Genomic DNA, 19459 nt, shown 5'->3' on the forward strand with positions numbered 1-19459 from the left:
ATAAATTTACCAGAGTTTTGCTTCAAAATATTCAAGAATTACATAGGAATATTAAAATACAGTTTTTCCCCAATACTGGTGCGCTGCATTTTTTGCAGACCACCATGAAAGACCAAACTGCTGGAAAAGTATCATCTGGTAATGGTAAATAAATTCCAACCTCTGGTATCAACTCAATCCTAATTCCAATGTTACTCTTTGAATATTTCAAAGCAAAACTCTGCTAAATGATGCCTATATTTTACAGTCGAATTCTTGCATATTAAAATTTCTGAATAACTTATTGTTACAATCTTCAAGCATCGATACAGGTGAAAATCGTTAACAGTATCACCATTGGTTCAAAGTACTATCGACTAGTAATGCCTTTCCAAATGTCAGTCTTTTTACTGTTTCTGTACTTTTTTTTAGAAATATCAAATGATTGTTCACTTAATGAATATTGTAGTAATAACTGGCAAAGAATTCAGGACTTTGTATGCATGACAAATGAGCACAAGCATGTCCACAGCTGAAACATGAGAACTGACACTTACCTGAATCTGGAAGAATTTCACCATTCCTTTCTTCATCAGTCTTGTTTGCAACCTGAGGCTGGTTAATACTGCTATTTGATGTGTGATTATGGTCTGGGTTTTCGGTTTTAATATTCACACCACTTTCATAACTAGCTTCAATTTCAATAACTTCATATAAGCCTTCAATGTCACTACTTTCAAGGACAGTCTTACTTGCAATACCAGTGCTCTCAGGTTCTGGATTTACATAAACTTCTGCAATGGATTCACTCTCACACTGGCACATGATACAGTTCTCTAGATGACAGTTCAATTTTGTCCTACAACAGAAGCAAATATGTTAGGAGTACATATATACAAAAATTATTTCAATGCTTACAACTAACATTTCTTCATGCTACGCTCTCACAGGGAAAACCATTCATCAACCTTTCAACAATGAAATTCACCGATTCCAATGTTGTCAGTTTACTGATTCCTATGCTGATACTTGAAACTTGTAACAATTCAAAACATTTATCAATTTAAATTTGAAAAGTTTTCCATCGATTTTTATATCAATCTAGTGTAGGGATGGGCCGATATGAAATTTTGGACGATACCGATAAAGTACCGATATAAAATTTACCAACATCGATAACCGATATTCTACCGATCCGATATAAAATTAGAAATGGTCCTTGAAGAACCTGAAAGATTCATTGACCTCCCTAATAACTGTGTGTTTCAAGGTGACTGTAGTGAAAAAGAAATTGCATATTTAGACATTTACTTTTTTAGAAAGTATGGCATGGAGATTATCCATAAAAATTACAACAAAATGGCAGAATTTTGCACTGAATTGCCAGATATTTATCGATATATCGAATCAGTAAAATAATCTGTAATTTTACTGATACACCGATATACCTATATCGGCCGAAACCGATAGAGTACCGATTAATCGGTCCCATTCCTAATATAGTGTCATTTAAAATATTCATATTTTCACGAGATAATAATTTAATCCCTCTCTCTCTCTACAATGTTGTTACAAAAACAATCAAAATTATGCATTTTGCATAATTTCCAGGATATTTAGACAGTGGCATTTTTAGACTCCACGAGACAACCGAACTTCAGAAAGTATTGGCTGATGTAACTGATTAAATTCCAACCTATACTTTCCCATATGTATACTATTGGTATTGGCAATAATGATAATATTGATATTGGTATCAGTATCTGTTCATTACTATAATTTATATCAGTACAAATACTACAGTAAGTTGTTAAAAAAAAAAAAGGTCAAGGCTACATTCAACATTAAATAATAAAGTTGATTTGGGCGAGGATTTCTATGAACTAAAAACTTCAGAAATACTTATGTCATAAAAATTACCAAGATATGACATACAATCTGAAATATAACCTACAAATTATGAAGCATGCCTTTTGTTAAGGCCATGAGGAACAGTTTCAGTGTTCAGCCAGACATGAGGTTCTGGAAAAAGACCCTAAAGCATCCCTGCCCAAATGACCTTTCCCGATAGAGCTGGAGAAAGAGAGGTCTGTGCGCTATATGGTTGTAGGAGGGAGAAAACTTCGCATTAAGCTTATGGTAGTATTATTTTACTTGTTCTCTCAGGAATATCAAACTTCCAATGTCATAGAAAAACAAATGAACAGAAAGAGAACACAAAGATTTTATTTGTCATCAGGAAAGTCGAAAACTACCATTTCATTAGCCGTAAACTCATGTTGAACATGTTAAATTTTTTTCCACAAGGAATGCATGGGATTCAGAAAATCTTATTCATCATAATTTTCAAACAGTGTCTCTAGCTTATTTCCCTTACAGTTACGGTTCTTACAAGCACATAAACACAATTTTTGCTGTTATGTTTAAAGAGAACACATGCTCCATTCATCACTTTATTTTTAGTTTGAATAATTGTTAAAACTAAAAACTAACTTTTTTAATTAGTAGAATTATTGTATTTGGACATTTATAAGAGGGATAATATATGAAAACTCTTCTTCAGACAAATCTAATTATTCGTCAACACCACTTGGGATGCGTTTTTCCCTTGTAGCTTCTCCAATATTAAATTAATTCCTAAAGGAGGCAATAGTGTGGACAGAGACATATTGGTGAAAATCTTAACCCTTTGTGCCCCAATGATATGTTTTTTTTTTTTAAAAAAATAGAAGCAGCATATACCTTGTTTACAAATTCCTGGGCAAGCCGCTGCAAATCAACCAAGAATGACATCATACTGCTGAGAGAATGTTTGCGTTGACTGTGAATTGTGGTCTCGGGCAGAAATCCCGTTGCTTGCCAATCGTAGAACTGCGCATGCTCAGCTTGCAGTCTTCTGTAGGTAAGACTTGTTGAATCATACACAACATGGGCTACCCTGTCTGTGACCGAATTCTAAATTTCCTAGTTTTCAATATTTAGAGCTAACAAGAAAACAATGTTTCGTAGTTTCGAAAAACACCAATTTAATTGCAATATTCTGTTTGAAATACTTTCTATGAATAGCAGATAAAATAGTGCAATATTGTTTCAACCAGTGGCGGCGATAGGGTTCCAAAACCAGGTGGGGGGTGGGGGCAAAGTGCAAAACTAGGGGGGCAAGACAGTATATTTCCTTTTGTATATAAAAAAGTGCAAAACTAGGGGGGCAAGACAGTATATTTCCTTTTGTACATAAGGTTTAGCATTTAGCATTTGGGGGGCAACTGGCCTTCCCTAATCGCCGCCACTGGTTTCAACACATGGGTAGGAGCATATAAGGAATAGATCAAGGAAGATGCAGTGGTGTGGTCCAGTCACTATGATACCTGCTCCGCCACATGAAGGGCCCCCGGTTCGATTCTCCCCTAAAATAATATTTTTTTTTTAAATGACAGAATGCCAATTAATGTAAGTCTGTGAAATATTTATTGCGTATTTCATGACAAATGTTTTTACTTTTTAATAGAAATTGCAAATAGTTTTGAAACTGCTCAATTCAAAACTACTTTCATAAAATTGAAACCATAAAATCAGATAATGTAATAATAAAAACAATGCAAGTGTATTATTTAAAACTAGTGTTTGCATAGAACTGATGGAATTATATTAATTGCTTAGTGCATCATTGGTTCACTGATATAGATATGCTATTAAATCTTGCTTCTAAATCCATACACAGATGCAACGTTAATATTGGAATTGTTAGTAACCCAGTGTCAAACTATTATTTCATAAAGTGATGTTTCTTTCAATTTGCATTTCTATTAAAATAATAAAAGATTTATGTTGCTCTATACCTTGAAAAATTGAGTAGTTTTAGGTGTTGCATACATGCAGTGAGCAAAGATGATATAGAGTTTGTATCACTAAACTCACCAGTCCCTAACTACATACAAACGTTCATTAAAAACTGAAATAACCTCATCATCTCCCCCTCCTTGTACAACCATACCCCTTGCTTACAAAATTATTCAGCTCACCACTGCATGGAGGTTTTGTTTGTGGAACCACGTGATTGAACTAAGGGGGTGAAGTCATATCGCGGAGGCTACGAGTTGAGCCAGAGAAGAACTTGCCAGCATATCAATGGTCCTGGGGTCGCTTCTCTTCAAAGGCAGAACTTTCCATTACAGTGCAGTGCAAACTAGTGTATACCTAGGATGGAATTAATTACACATTCCGACATGACTATTATTTTTAATTAAAAAGTAACGGTTTTGAGAGTAACAGCTTGACATTAAATCTCTTACAAAATGTGGCAAGGCATGTGAATGAGACATACAATTCTTGCTTTGCATATCACGCAAGATCAAGGAACAGTGGAACATTAATGTGGAAATTCTTAGCAACCACGTCAAAAATCCGACCTGTTATTGAAAAGAACATTGGTTGATTTAGGAATAGAATTTATACTGCATAGATTACAATTTTTAAAATGAAAAATATAGTAGCTAAGAACATATTAGGTTATGTAAGCCGACCGAAGTAGTCCAGATCTTAACATTATAATTGTGTTGTAAAATCTGTAGCTATACGTGTATATAAGAAGAGCGGAAATAATGTTCTGAAGACTTCCTTTACACATTGTTTTTTTGGCCAATCAGTATAGTCTATTTACATTTGTAGTATTCATATGTTGTCTAAAAGTATAAATGACTGACTCATCTGCATTCTAGGATTCCAGAACAATATCTCTTTGGATACAGATTAAATTAAACATATTTGTAGGTGACAATGCAAACTTGAAATCATCTTTAGTATAAAATATAGAAGCATGTAATTTATAGTCACAGTGAAAGTAGGTATGATCTGACAGCTCTATGTTTTATCCGCAAGTGTAAAAAGAGTTTGTTAAGAATGAAAAATGTAAGGTGCTTTACAAAATTAGCAGGTGAAATCATGGATTAAAAATGCATGTGGAATATACTTCCCACATCTCATGTATTCGAGAATCTGTGGATACACAATTAAAAAAAAAGTTTCACTTTCTAAATGCAGATTCAAACACATAATAAAAAAAAACACTTCCCAACCGGGCTCAAACACGCATCCTTCCGAGTGTGAAGCTGTAATACTAACCACTCACCTACAGCTTCTACTTGAAGGTGACTATTTACTAATCGTATTAAGTTTTTGAATTGTTTCACCACTGGCGATGCATATTTCTTCTTGCTTATTTTCTTTCAGAAGTAATTAAATTCCAGACTGCCACCCATGAAGATCCTTATGGAATGCATTATTGGGATGCACTTCACAGAAAAGAGAATATCTTCGTTTCAAAAAACTTGAGTTGGGAATGGTGTGTTAAGTCGCACATCTAACCTTGAAAATTTTCATATTTGAAGTTTTGCTTGCAACGCCACCATCAACCGAGCATTTACTATCTGGCCATATAGTACACAGCAGCGTTTATTTTGGAATTTTTTATTCACTTTGGTTCAATGTGGGAATTGTAGGGGCTCCTAGAATAAAGGTTTTGTGAGTAAATTACCTTGTTTCTTATCCTTCTGACTGTGCTTGTATCAAGATGGAATGTCGACATTAACCTTCCTGGAAAAGGCCCAGTCATTCTATCCAAATAAAACCAACCTTCGACTATATGACATTTAGTTCTAATTCTACAATTAAAAAAAGAAAACAAAAGAAACATGTATTTAAAAAGCCTACTTTAAAATTAATCTTGATTAACAAATTAAAACAGCGTTTGACAAATATACAATACTGGTATTGCATTGTAATTCGAGTACCTCATACCTCCATACGCATACAAATTAACAAGACAGAATTCAGGATGTGCTAATTGCTGTCATGTGGTACTGCTCCATGTATGTACCAGCTGTTCTAGCCTGTTTCCATAGGATGCTACACATTATGCACCTACCATTCGCTAAGGTTAAAAGGGAGAAAACCAATGCTAAACTTCAAACGCATACCTGTCAGACTCTGGGTTCCCTGATATGCTCAACAGAGCCCTGATTCTTCTCTTCACCCTCCTGTGGATGACCTTGCCTTCAAAAACCGTAGGCACTGCACTGGGTTTGAGTATTTGATCCTCGACATCTTCCTTGTAGCTCTCAGCACCAAAGTGCAGAGAGCAAACACTCAAGTAGCCAATGTCCACGGGGAGGGTGAAGCTCTTTTCAAAGTTCTGGATAGCAGCTTCCCACTGTCTTCTCAAATCCAGATCTGCAGGCACTTGGTAAATTGCAATTCTCTTCCCAAATACATCTCTGTCAGCAGATCTCACACAGCAGAATGGAACGCAACAAGATGTCATCCTTGTTTCTGAAATATAAAGGTGATGCTGTAAATAGAATGTACGCCAAGTAAACAAAATAGAAGTTAAAACTAGCTAAAAGCCTCAATCAGGGATCGAATCTGGGTCCTTAGCAATCTGCACCAATGCTTTACCATTATGCTACCAAGCCAACCTCTGGCCAGGTTAGAATTTAATCCTTGGTTGAGACAAGAGTTTTTACATAAGTTTTCAGTAAGTTATTACAAAACTGAAACTATTTTTATATATATATATATATATACACACATACATGCAATCTGGGTTGCAAAATACACACACACACAAATGAAGGATTGAGGAGACAGTAAACACTTACCAAACGAAAAGAAAAAGTTTGATATTTTGCAACCCAGGTCGCATTGTCATCGATGAAGAAAGAGATCGTGGTTCTGAAGAGTAGAGGCACAGAATACTGACAGCAGCGTCACTACCTTCAGTGTTGCCAGAAACAGTACATAGAAAAGAAAGTTACTTTCACCAGTGTTTACTGCATGGTGGGTGGGTGGTTTTGGGAAGAGGGGAAAGGGTTATTGATTCGCTAGGTTTGAGTCTGGGGGGTATGGTGGGTTGTATGCCTGATATATATATATATACTCTTTCCCATCACCTGTGAAAAGACGTGTCTATGTTGGGGGGGAGGGGTAAAAGATGGATAATGGCAACGATGAAACAGTTGTTGAAAGTGGTATTATGGCTGTTGGTGTGGATGGCAACTGTAAAATCAAAGTTTTGGTGGAGGAATGGTGGTTATTGATCCCTAGATTCAAGGGGGTGGAGGTTTCGCCCAGGTAGAAGTTGCTGCAGATTTGGCAGATGAGGGTATAAATAAGGTTGGATGGGTGGCAGGTGCCCTTGGAGGAGGTGGCTCTTGTGATTTATACAATCAAAACCAAACCAATCCTCCAGCTGTCATCACCCAATACCCCCCCCCCAACGAAAATCAGACATACCCTCCACTCCCTCCTCCCCATCCTGCACAGTGATCCTGACACCAGAGACATCTTTCGGGATAAACCTAGTGTCATATTCTGTTGCCACCCCCTCCCCCCCAACATCAAGAAGAACATCTTGGTCCAAAACACTTCCACACCACTCCCCCCAGCTCACAGGTGCAAGACCTGCCCCATACTCATCACCTCCAGCACCCGCCTGATCCCCACAGACACAGGGGGGGGGGGGTAATCACCCTTCACCCTAAGGGCACCTGCCACTCATCCAACCTGATTTACACACTCATCTGCCAAATCTGCAGCAACTTCTACCTGGGCGAAACCTCCACCCTCTTGAACCTAAGGATTAATAATCACCATTCTCCACACAAAACTCTGATTTCACAGTTGATCCACACCAACAGCCATAAAACCACTTTCAACAATGGTTTCATTGTTGCCATATCCATCTTTTACCCCCCCCCTCCCAACACAGACACGTCTTTTCGCAGGCGATGGAAAAGGGCCTATATATCAGGCATGCACCCCACCATACCCCCCAGACTCAACCTACTGAATCAATAACCCTTTCCCCTCTTCCCGAAACCACCCACCCACCATGCAGTAAACACTGGTGAAAGTAACTTTCTTTTCTATCTACTGTTTCTGGCAACACTGATGGTAGTGATGCTGCTGTCAGTATTCTGTGCCTCTACTCTTCGGAACCACTATCTCTTTCTTCTCCGATGACAATGCAACCTGGGTTGCGAAATATCAAACATTTTCCTTTCATGTGGTTAAGTGTTCACTGTCTCCTTCATTTGCGTTTATCCGCCCTTCTGGCACCTTTTCTAATCCTATTCCTATGTTTATATATATATAATGTCAATTATAACAAATAATTACGAACAGTTACATTTACAAGCTGTCATTTAACAATAAATGATCAAAAACTGTTAAATGTGGTGCCGAGCCGATACCAAAAATAAACCACTAAAGGAGATATGCCATCTCTTGCATTAAATTCTGAGGCTTTCACCACTCCATGATGTCACTTTTAACGGTAGTGACATCTAGCAAAAATTTCAATAAACTAGGTGCATTGAATTGTTTCTCAATGCTCTTGCTAGATGGCTGGCCACAGAGGTTAGAGAAAGGAGAGGAAAGGGTGGGGAAGGTATACAAATGTATTATAAATTCAAGTGTTCTTTCTCCTATACAGCTATTAAATAACCTAATGTACGATCTTCCTTTCATAAGCGAATAAACTTCTTATGCAGGTGTAGATTACGACAAGTGTGCACTAAACAGCACCCACTCATTGCAGTTGCATACGAGCCATAAAACAAAGCAAGGCACTACATAACATGCATTGCCATCTTTGTCTAACTGCCCAAGCCCAACACGATCATTTAAAATTCAAAGCTGTGTGCTGACGCAGTGTGCCAACTGTCTCCACAGAAAATGAGCTGAGCCCTGGATGGTAAATGTGTTATGAAAATAAATACGCATGTCAAGCGCTATATAATATAAGCTTTCTATTATGTACAGTCAGCAAATACCAACGATTAGAATGTTGCTCCTCCCCAATGGCATAATGGTAATTTTATTGCCATGTAATGAAGGTGTCAGGTTCGATACCTGTTGGAAGCTCAAAGTGAACATTTTTTGATGGGGGCATTGTTCGAAGTGAGAACTGAATGCAGTTAGCACAGCTAGCAAAATTTTTGTATAACATCCCCAGTTCATTAAGATTTGGCACACACAAAAGTGTGTGTGTCTACTTGTACTATGTAGAATTTCAGTGAAAAATGCAACTTTACCATTGCTCTACCAACTGAGCTACCAAGCCAGGGCCAACGAAAAATCATGCCAAGCCAGGCCTGTTCGTAAATATGCAAGAGACCCGGGTTCAAGTCATGGTCAAGCCTACATTTTTTGCCGCATTTCTACATCCCCCCAGTTGTCTCCTTGTCACCAAATTAAACCCCAGCTAACCCCAAGGCCCGACCAAACTTTCCCAACATTTTCCACTTCCGCTGTGGGTGTCTGTTCGAGCTTTGGGGCTAGCTGTGGGATATTCCTATGTCATAAAATTTTGATTAACACCCCCCCCCCACCCCACACCCACACCCACACACCACTTTGACCACATAGTGGTTCAGATCCCACTTTAAATTACCGTGCCAGTTCTGATCAGCCAATCTTTGCATAAAGTGGATTTAAACTCAAAACTGGTACGACACTTTGTTGCACGGGGACGGAAAAGACACGTTGTTAATTTCTGGAGACCTTCCTGCAAAAGCTTTTCAATACATGTTCTAAAAACATTCCATTTAACTAGGGTCAGGAATTGTATGTTATGGTTGGCACCACTGTCTGTTGCCAGTGTCCTGCCTTCTAGTTTAGAAAACTGAAACACAAGACAAATAATTCCTTGACATCTTTCCTAGATGTCACTAGCATCACAGAGCAGATGAAGGGAACAGAATACGTCATTAAGTTTCACCCCGTGGCTAATACTGCTTTACATTTGAAAGTATCAGTTTAAATTAAATCACTAATTACAGACAATAGTTTTTTGAAGTCCAGGAATCTCATGGGGTCCACAAAAATGTCACACAATACTATAGGGGAGTCTAAATATCTTGGAAATTATGATTGATTGATTGAATTAGGTTATTACATCACTTTTCAGCCACTTTTGGCTAAGTGTGAGAATGTGGATAAGTGATGATATGATGAAATTGATGTACACTAACAAAGAACATACATGCTCAGGGCAAGATCTGAACCTGGAACCACTGGTGTCATAGCATGCTGTGCTAACCACTCTGCCACACAGATGGCTACAAATTATGCATTTTGGTAACAGCACTGTGGAGAGAAATTGTATATTAAATAATTATATCATGTGAAATATTTTCAAGTAAAAACTGTGCATTAAAAATTATAAATATTTTGAACTACCATAAATTATCACAATTTCAAAGTACCGGTATCGGTGGGCATTGATAGAGTACTGGTATTGAGTCAAAGTGGTATTGGCTCAGCCTGAGAAATTATGACTATTGTAAACTAAAACTGGTAGATAGATTTCTATGGTACAGTTTCAATGGAGAACTTGTATATTAAAATGTATCTCAATTACTTTGTTGTTACAATTTTCAAGAACCAGTCTTGTTATCAGCTTAGTCCAATGTCTAAATATACAGATTCTCTTGCTAAGGTAAAATAAATTAACTATGAAAATGAGTGGACGATTCTTCACGATTCATCTGTAATTTACATACTGATATCAGCAATAATTTTGCATCAGTCCATCCGATAAAAATGCATTAATAACATGTGAGAAAGTTGTTAAAAGCTCACCACTGCCTCGACCAAAGTCTGACCACTCATCATCGAACATGCCTGACTTGGCCTTCTGCCTTCTCTCACTTGGGTGCTCCTTGGCAGATGGGTCTCCAGGAAAGATACTCGGTACAGCATCACTCTTTAACACCTTCCTTTGGCAATCTTCCTTGAAGTCATCTGCCTTAAAATGCAAGCTGCAAATGGAGGAATAGTCTTTGGCAGTCCACTCGCCTGCTTCCTTCACACATTTCCTCGATAGAACGTTCAGCCACTTCTCTCGCATTGACTTTTTGGAAGGGATCTGGTGGAATGAGACATTGCAAAATTCACGCCTCCCTTTTTGAGAATTACATGATGGCACACAGCAATAAACCATTTTTCGCTGACACCTAAAACAAAATGTTATTCAAAATTAATGAACATTATTAGCACAAAAATTTAAGAACTAATGCAAGATACAGTATAATTTTTTTATGAACATTAGTAACAGACTTGCAAATGCATAGTAAGCAACAATACCTTATGCGATATGTACAGGGTACAGGGTAAGTCAAAATGATGTTCCTGATTTGAACATTTCTCATGTTTAATGGAATCCAGGTGCCCAAAAGCTATGAAAACTTGCCCCTAGAAAACATTTGTGAATTTTCATCAGTTGTAAGCACTATGAGTTGGTATTCAAAAGCTGGATGTATTGGATTTGAATCCACCTTAATGACTCTTTACGTTGTTCTGTCATGAATTTCATCAAGTATTCATTTACACACAGTGTTGAAACAAGTATAAAACTGGTTGGTCATTGATATAGTGGAACCACAAGCAAAGAAACCTGTGCAGACACTTGACTCCTGTCCCACGTGGAGGGGAGGGGCAGAGTGGATCATGCTTTCTTATGGCCGAGTTGAAAGGAGGAAGGAATAGGAAGCGGAGACGTTTCGTCAAAGGTTCTTTTCCTTGTGGTCGATATGTAAATGAAATTGCCACAAAATCTTGGGCAAGCAGGATTTCCAGTGAAACTGTTGTGAAAATCCACCATGTCTTCACCAAGTGATTATTACAGGTGGCTTAATCCATAATCATTAACAATACCACTGATCAAAAGTTAAGCTTATGAACATTCACAATTCAGCGATGGCGCCAGGATTAATCATCTAGGGGTGCTGAGGGGCGTACGGATAAAAATTTAAGGGGGTGCAATGCTGAAAATAAGGAAAACATGAAACACGTGTGCAAACTTTCAAAACTTGGGGAGCAAGGTGTCAAAACAGGGGGGGGGACAAAGACAGTTTACTTTCCCTTTGATAGATAAGGTTTAGCATATTGTGAGGGGGGGGGGTTGGCAAAAAACTGGGGTCAACTGCACCCTAATTACAGTTAATATTGCAGTGAAATATAATAACTTTAGATTTTTCAGGGAGGCTGTGACCCCCTTGCTCTCCCCCTCAACATCCATGATGATATGTATTAAGTCTTATACTCCTAGAAAATGGTTATACAGTGTAGTGAAATACAAACTTATATTATCCTTGTCTTTTAAAAACACAATTTCTGAACCTTTTCATTGTAACCCATGGAGGTACAAAACATATAGCACATTGTACCTTCCGTCTGCCACTTCAGGACAAAACTCAAAGCGCCCAGCAACTTTGTCTTTGTTAAGATCTCGTCAACTATCCCAACACTATTATGCAAGGGCATATAACTGAACCCATCCATAAATGTACCATATGGCATGTTGCGAGATAATTTTTCAAATTTAGAGCACTGAAAAGTATTAATCATTGCCTGGAATTCCTTTGATATGAATACATCATGGTAAACACAGTTTTCTTGAATACTAAGTCACAAAATAATGCAAATGTAGTAGTTCACGAGTTTCTTTCCTTTAGTTTGTTTCCTGCAAATTTACCACACTTGGCACATTTTCTGTAAGAAACACAACAAAAATAATAAAAGTGCTCTAAGAAGTTTAATTTACTAGATAACATTTTGATAATATAATATATTTCATGAATACAGTGATCATAATTGATGTATACAGACAGTACATTGCAACTTACCCTAACAATTTTCCGACCGACCGATGTATACAGACAGTACATTGCAACTTACCCTAACAATTTTCTAACACGTTTTTTTAATCTATGATTGTGTCTACGCAGAAAAAATCCAGTCATGGTCACACCGGATGAAGCTTGAATTGACCTAACTATGGCCAAATTAGGGCAACACCAAACAAAGGTGTCAATGCAAAAAAAGTTGTGGTGTGTGTTACATACATACAGTACACAAACGGCATGCTGTGTATTTGTAAATAGATGAGCAAAGGAAGGAAGGAAGGAAGGAAGGAAGGTTGGTCGGTCGGTCCTACCTACCCACCCCCTAGAAAGCTCACTTTGAGACCTATGGAACTTTAGTGAAATCTTGCCAATACTTAGTGCATTTAGCAAACTGGACATCTAGGATATAAAGCCTGCAAACAAGACTAAAAGACTAAAAATAATGCCTTGCCAGCTTCAGCAAGTTTGACTAACCTGTTTATTTTCTTTGGAGATTCGGCCAAAGGATCAGGAAAAATACAAGGTACAGCATTTTCCCGAAGGCGTGGAACTCTCAGTGGAGCCGAAAGAAGCCTCCCATTCTTTTCATCATAGCAGGATGTCTCCCTAAGGATATCAGTTGGTTGGAAATGAGCATCGCAGACCTACAAATAAAGATAGAGAGAAAGAGGTCTTAGCTTTCATTGAATTAGATACAGGATTCAAATTTGCATTCATGTCCATTTAGAGTGGGCTTATTTCATGAATTTTGAATTTCTTTCAGGAACCCCAATCAACTAATGCCACTGTAAAGCAAATAAACTGTGTAAAATTTCAATTCAATGCAACAATGTGCTGCAAAACACGTGAAGTTTTAAAATTTTTAGGCCTTCCTTCAAATGTGATAGCCCTATCAATGAAAGGAAAAAAGCATCTAATATCAGGAAGAATTCCCTAAAAGCTAAATATTTGTCAGTTGTCAGACCACTACAGTTGGCAAAGAACTGCAAAACTCCAAATTAAGCATATTGACTGACAAATCTACAGACATTGGAAGTGTAAAAACTCTGTATTGTTGTTGTTCGTTATTTTGATACGAATGCAAATAAGATAGTTAGCAAATTTTGGGAACTTTGTAATATTTTTGAGTTGGAAAACCATGAAAAGGTTGCGACAAGTGCAACTGGTGAAAATTTATTCGAGGGCATTATGAACTCCATAACAGAATATGGTACTTAAGATGACAATATTGTTGGCTTTGCGTCTCATGGCTGCAATGTTATGATGGAATCAAAAAATTCTGTAGCGACTCACTTCAAAGAAAAATGTCCGGGCATAACAGTGCTGAAATGTTTGTCATTTGCTTCACTTATGTGCTAGCATGTAAAGGCGATGTGAGGACTTGGTGTGCAATATGTGTAATATTTTCGGGGCTAGTGCTCTAAGAGACAGGCTGTTACAAGAATTCCCGACATTTCTAGACATGCCAGTGCACAGAATACTGCATCTTATCAGACCCAATGGTTTGTATATGCTGCTGTTGCTAGACTTCTTGAGCAGTGGGATGCTTTGAATCTTTCCTTTAGCTCAAAATATTTGGAAGAACGTTTAATAGCAGAAGAAATTCATCGAAGTTTGAGAAGTTTTTGAAGCTGTTCTTTCCATTTCTAAGGTGGGTTTTGTCCACTACAATGAAGTGGAAGGTTAACTACAATGAACCAGTATTTTCAGAGCAGTAAAGTTGTCATAACTGCAGTTCATGAAAAACTGCAGACATCTTTCAGAGATCTGTTACTGTGTTACATGGAGAGATCATATGTGTTGAAAACTAATTTATCTGATATTGATCCTACAAACATCGGAAAATTTCTTCAGTACTCGAATTTATATTAGGGAGTTGGAAGTAATGAAAGCAATGCAAAATTTTGAAATTGGCAAACAAAAAGTTGCAATCAAAAATTTTTACAAAACGTGTAGGCGTTTTTTAATAACAGCTTGTGTAGAATTGCAAAAAAATGTATGACTTTGGCAACAAACTCCTTCTTCTACTCTCTTTTTTGAGGAGAGAGAACTGCACCATCTCTTGTTCCTCTTTTGATGCAATTGCCACGGATAGTGCCAGCGGAAGATAGAACCACGTATCAAAATATCGACATGAGTGGAGCAAGTTGCCAATAAGAAATTGCAATGAAGCAGATGAGTTTTGCAGTAAATTGCTGCATTATCACTCCCACATTCAAATGCTGACTGTGAACAAGTTTTCATTAAAATAAATCTGATAAAAGTAAAGAACAGGAACCGCTTTTCTACATTGACTATTAATAGATATATGCTTGCTACTCAGTGCATCGAAAGTGATTCTACATGTGTGAACTTTAAACAAACACAAGAAATGTTTAAGTGCATGTTAAAGATGTCATTGTAGCTTTGATAGTAAACCAGGACTGAGTTCGGAGTGAATTTACAATACCGGACCCCTCCCCGATTTTTGTAATATTTCGCATGCTCACTAATTGAAGTTAAAATTTGGGGGTTACATGTAGAAATTGCAAAATGAGGGGGTTCGTGATCGCAACCGACACTACGACCCCAAATTTTAACTATGCTTGCCTAGCCTAACCTTACCGTGAATGGTTCGTGGGGCTATCTGTCAATGGTTTGTGGGGCTACCGGTGCATGGTTTTACGACCTCAAATTTTAACTGTTTGCTTAACCTAACCTTACCGAGAATGGTCAGTGGGGCTATCCGTGAATGGTTTTGCGCTAATTGTGATAACGAACCAATAAAAAAATCTTATTTTCGTAGCACTTTAACAACAAACATTCTTCATCGAAGATGCCATTTTCGTATCCTCCAATTTTACGATCGATGCATTGTTGCCAAACTCACCTGTAATCAAATCAGTCCACATACTTACACGATCCATGCTCTCCAAGTATGAAATCAACAGTGTGGCAACGCCGTAGACAGTGTAACTAATTGCGAACGTCAATTGTTCATATCAACAAATATGGTTTCCACACTTGTATACGGAGAATCATTGCAAGAATAGAAAAGCTTATTTTAAAACTTCTACACGTCAATGAACAATTTCTACACCTCACCCCAACATGTTAACCTCAGATAAATCATCACGACTATTTATTTCGTGAGTATAAGCAGTAGCATCAAAATTACAAAAGGGTCCGGTATTGTAAATTCTTGTACCGAGTTCTTCAGATGCAATATCCCAATACAATGAAGATGGCTGCATCAGCTTTAATTGCTAACATTTGGTAAGTTCATCTTTTTCCTTTGTGTTGCTGTTTACAGTGGTGTATTTACTATTTTACTTTGAGTATTAGATCTGTGCAAATTTGTATTTTAATTTTGACACAACTGTAATTGCTGTTGTACCTCATTCTAAGAGTACTTAGCATAGCAAATCACGTCCTTTAAGTCAAGTGATTTTCATTGCAAATACACTATTCGAGGAGATTTTATAGTGAGCCAATTCATACAGCCTTAAAATACGCCACTGGTCTTTCACGTTATTAGGATGCAGTTTTCCATATTTTTTACTACATGATATGTTTCTTTCATGATTAAATAGCATGTACTGTTACAAAAGCCATTTAATACTAAAATTGATGGTAAAACGTTGATAGCGTTCCAACACCTCTCACTCTTTTATTTGGTTATTTTTAACATTCGTACTTACCTATTCTGCATTGTGAAAGATTCTTGAAGGTGCTATTTTGCTTTTTTCACGAAAAAAGTTCAATTTTTGACAAAGAGTAAAAAGGTATGGCTACAAGGTTAGATTAGGCCTGTTAGGTTCTATTAGAACTCATTTTGAATAGGTCTAGCCTATACGGAAAACATTGGTTTTTCTCTATGAAAGAAAATACCAACAAGCACTTCTACAGAAACTCATTTCGGTAAGTAGTTTCTTGTGTAAAAATGAAGAAATCCGTTGGGATGCTATCCAAGTTTTACCAAATTTATAAACAACTTTGGAAAACAAGCTACCGCACTCGTTTGAAAGATATTTTTAGGGATTCTTAAAGCGAATATTTTTGAAATTCGGTCATTTGCGACATGCGTACAGTCTTATCGTGTTCAGTGGTTGGCAACGCTGTTCGTAATATGAATTCAGATTGTTTCGAGTTTTTTATGTTTTGCAGGAAGGCGAGAAACACAGAGAAAATCTGTGGTGAGAAAATAAAGGGGTAACAGTTCGTTATATCGGAGACACTTCTCTTCAAATTTACAGGAGAAACTACTTACAGAAATCAGTTTCTGTAGCATTGTCGAAGTTCTTAGAGGTATTTTCTTTCATCTTTCAATCTAGTTCAGCCGGAAATCAATTCTCGTTGCTTCAATTTAAGCAAAAACGTAACCACGCCATTTTTTAACTGTTTGCCTAACCTAACTGAACCCAACCTTCTGTGAATGGTTCATGGGGCTATCCGGGAATGTTTTTTTTGGGGGGCTATTCGTGCATGGTTTTACGATCCCAAATGGTTTTTGGGGCTATGCGTGAATGGTTTTTGGGGCTCGCACCATGACGTGCGTTCCATAACACTTCAAGAAATGGCTTATTTTAGTGTAATAAATGTTTCTAATCTTGTGAAAACCTTAATGGCACCTTCAAATATGTTCAATTGGTAAGTACGAACCATACGAAACCCAAAATATCCGATTTTAAAGTGTCTCCGATATAACGAACTGTTACCAATAAAGGAAAATGAAATATCTGGCCGGTAAATGTCTGTTATATCGGAGACACATTTCTATCGGATATTTTCAGTTTTAAATGGTTCGTACTTACCAATTGTGTATTGCGGAACATAGTTGAAGGTGCCATTATGTTTTTTACATGAAAATAACTTTGATTTTTCACATTACGAGAAATTATTTTGAGTCCTTTCTTCCGTTGCGGAACATACAGTATGGCACAGACAGCTGTGGATCATCGTGCATCGTGCTTGTGTTTTGTCGATTTGGAGTGGGTATTCAGTGTTTCAACCTTCTTAACCGAAAAATACCTACTTTCATGTTCATTATGTCATCACAAACCATTGACGGATAACCCCAAAAAACATTCCCGATAGCTCCAAAAACCATTCACGATTGCCCCACGAACCATTTCCGGCAAGGTTAGGTAAGCATAGTTAAAAAAAAAATTAAAAAATAAAATTCTGGTAAAAGAAAGGCATGTTTGGAAACACTGGCGAGACTTTCGATGCTCGCGCCATCTGCAGGTACGTAACAGGGTACTATTATAGTATGGGGATGACACCTATAAATCATATATTTCGCACTTTTTTACATTGCTAACGTAATATTTTGGAATGCGGAACATTTCTTAAGGTGAAATAATGCATTTCTAAGATAATGTCTATTTCTTACATTTACGAGTACTTACTGTTACTTGTTATTTCGATTCTGTAACACACATTATGGCGACAGTGTACTGGTTCATCGCACGTTGTGCGAGTGTTTTGGCGATTTATGCAGTGTTGCAACCTCATTCACCGGAAAATACCTACTTTCTTGCCCGGATTTGAAATTATGCTAATACCTCGCAAGCCATTGACGTTAGCCTCACAAACAATTGACGTTAGCCCCACAAACCATTGACGTTAGCCCCACAAACCATTCACGTTACACCCAAAGGTACTACTTTACTATACCTGAGACACCTGGAAATGATTCCTTTCGCACTTTTTTACATTGCTAACGTACTATTCTGCATTCCGGAACACTTATTTAGGTGAAATAATGGAATTCGTAACGAAAATAATGTATATTTCTTACATTTACGAGTACTTACTGTTCTCGTTTATTTCCACACACAACATGGCGGTAGCTTACCGTTGATCGCAATAGCGCGTCGAAAATATTTTTTTTTTAAATTAAAAACACTTTAGGAATTTTAAATTGACTTTTTTACTTACTTACGGGGACGAGGTATGCCTACTAGGTTAGGTTAGGCCTGTTAGGTTAGGTTCCTTTAGCACTCCTTTCGTTCAATTTAGCATATACGGACAACATCGGCTTGTAGCAGCAGCAATATCACGTATTGTGCTCTCGTAAAAAGCAAATGGCGGGAGCAGAAATAGCACGTTGGAGAGAGATATTTTCGTATAAAACCACATGGATTCGCATTAAAATGGACCAAAACTACATTCCGGAACATCAACAACACTCCAGAAAATGAATTCCGTAAGTACTTTCTCCTGTAAATTTGAAGGAATCCGTCTCAGGTATAGTAAAGTGTTACCCACCCAAAAACCATTTTCCGTAAGGTTAGGTTAGGTCAAGTTCGGTTAGGCAAGCATAGTTAAAAAAAAAAATACTCCACACGTCATGTTCTAGTGAAAACACTGCGAGTTTGAAACACTGACTACGGGATTACGTCACCTAACACACGGAACATTGTGCGCTCATGCAGAAAGCAAATGGCGGCAGCAGAAACAGCGCGTCGGACAAAGATTTTCGCAGAAAACAACATGTATTTGTATTAAAATGGATCAAAACTACTTTCACGAACTTCCACAATGCTACAGAAAACGATTTCCGTAAGTACTTTCTCCTGTAAATTTGAAGAAATCCGGTATACTATAATGTTACCCGTAACGGAAACAACAGCATAATGTTGTCGCTTTGCACAAAATGCAAGTTTATTATATCAAAAGTACTTATTTCTTGATGTGTAGCATTCTACGGTGAGAAAATACCTCCACGAACTTTCAAAATACTACAAAAACTCATTTCCGTACGTAGTTTCTTTTGTAAAAATGAAGAAATGTGTCTCCGATATAACAGA

General features: G+C 37.5%; 1 protein-coding gene across 1 annotated transcript in view; it reads right to left on the reverse strand.

Moving 5' to 3' along the window:
• Positions 1-19459, reverse strand: part of LOC145985070 (uncharacterized) — a 91546-nt gene that overhangs the window by 54537 nt on the left and 17550 nt on the right. The window contains exons 2-5 of the mRNA XM_083118641.1: positions 13140-13309; positions 10621-10994; positions 5955-6306; positions 537-838 (exon numbers count right to left, since the gene is read on the reverse strand). Coding sequence (XP_082974767.1) covers positions 537-838; positions 5955-6306; positions 10621-10994; positions 13140-13309 — 1198 coding nt within the window. The remainder of the gene's footprint in view (positions 1-536; positions 839-5954; positions 6307-10620; positions 10995-13139; positions 13310-19459) is intronic.

Source organism: Lepisma saccharinum, chromosome 3 (assembly GCF_977018435.1).
Source record: "Lepisma saccharinum chromosome 3, izLepSacc3.1, whole genome shotgun sequence".
Lineage (NCBI taxonomy): Eukaryota > Metazoa > Arthropoda > Insecta > Zygentoma > Lepismatidae > Lepisma > Lepisma saccharinum.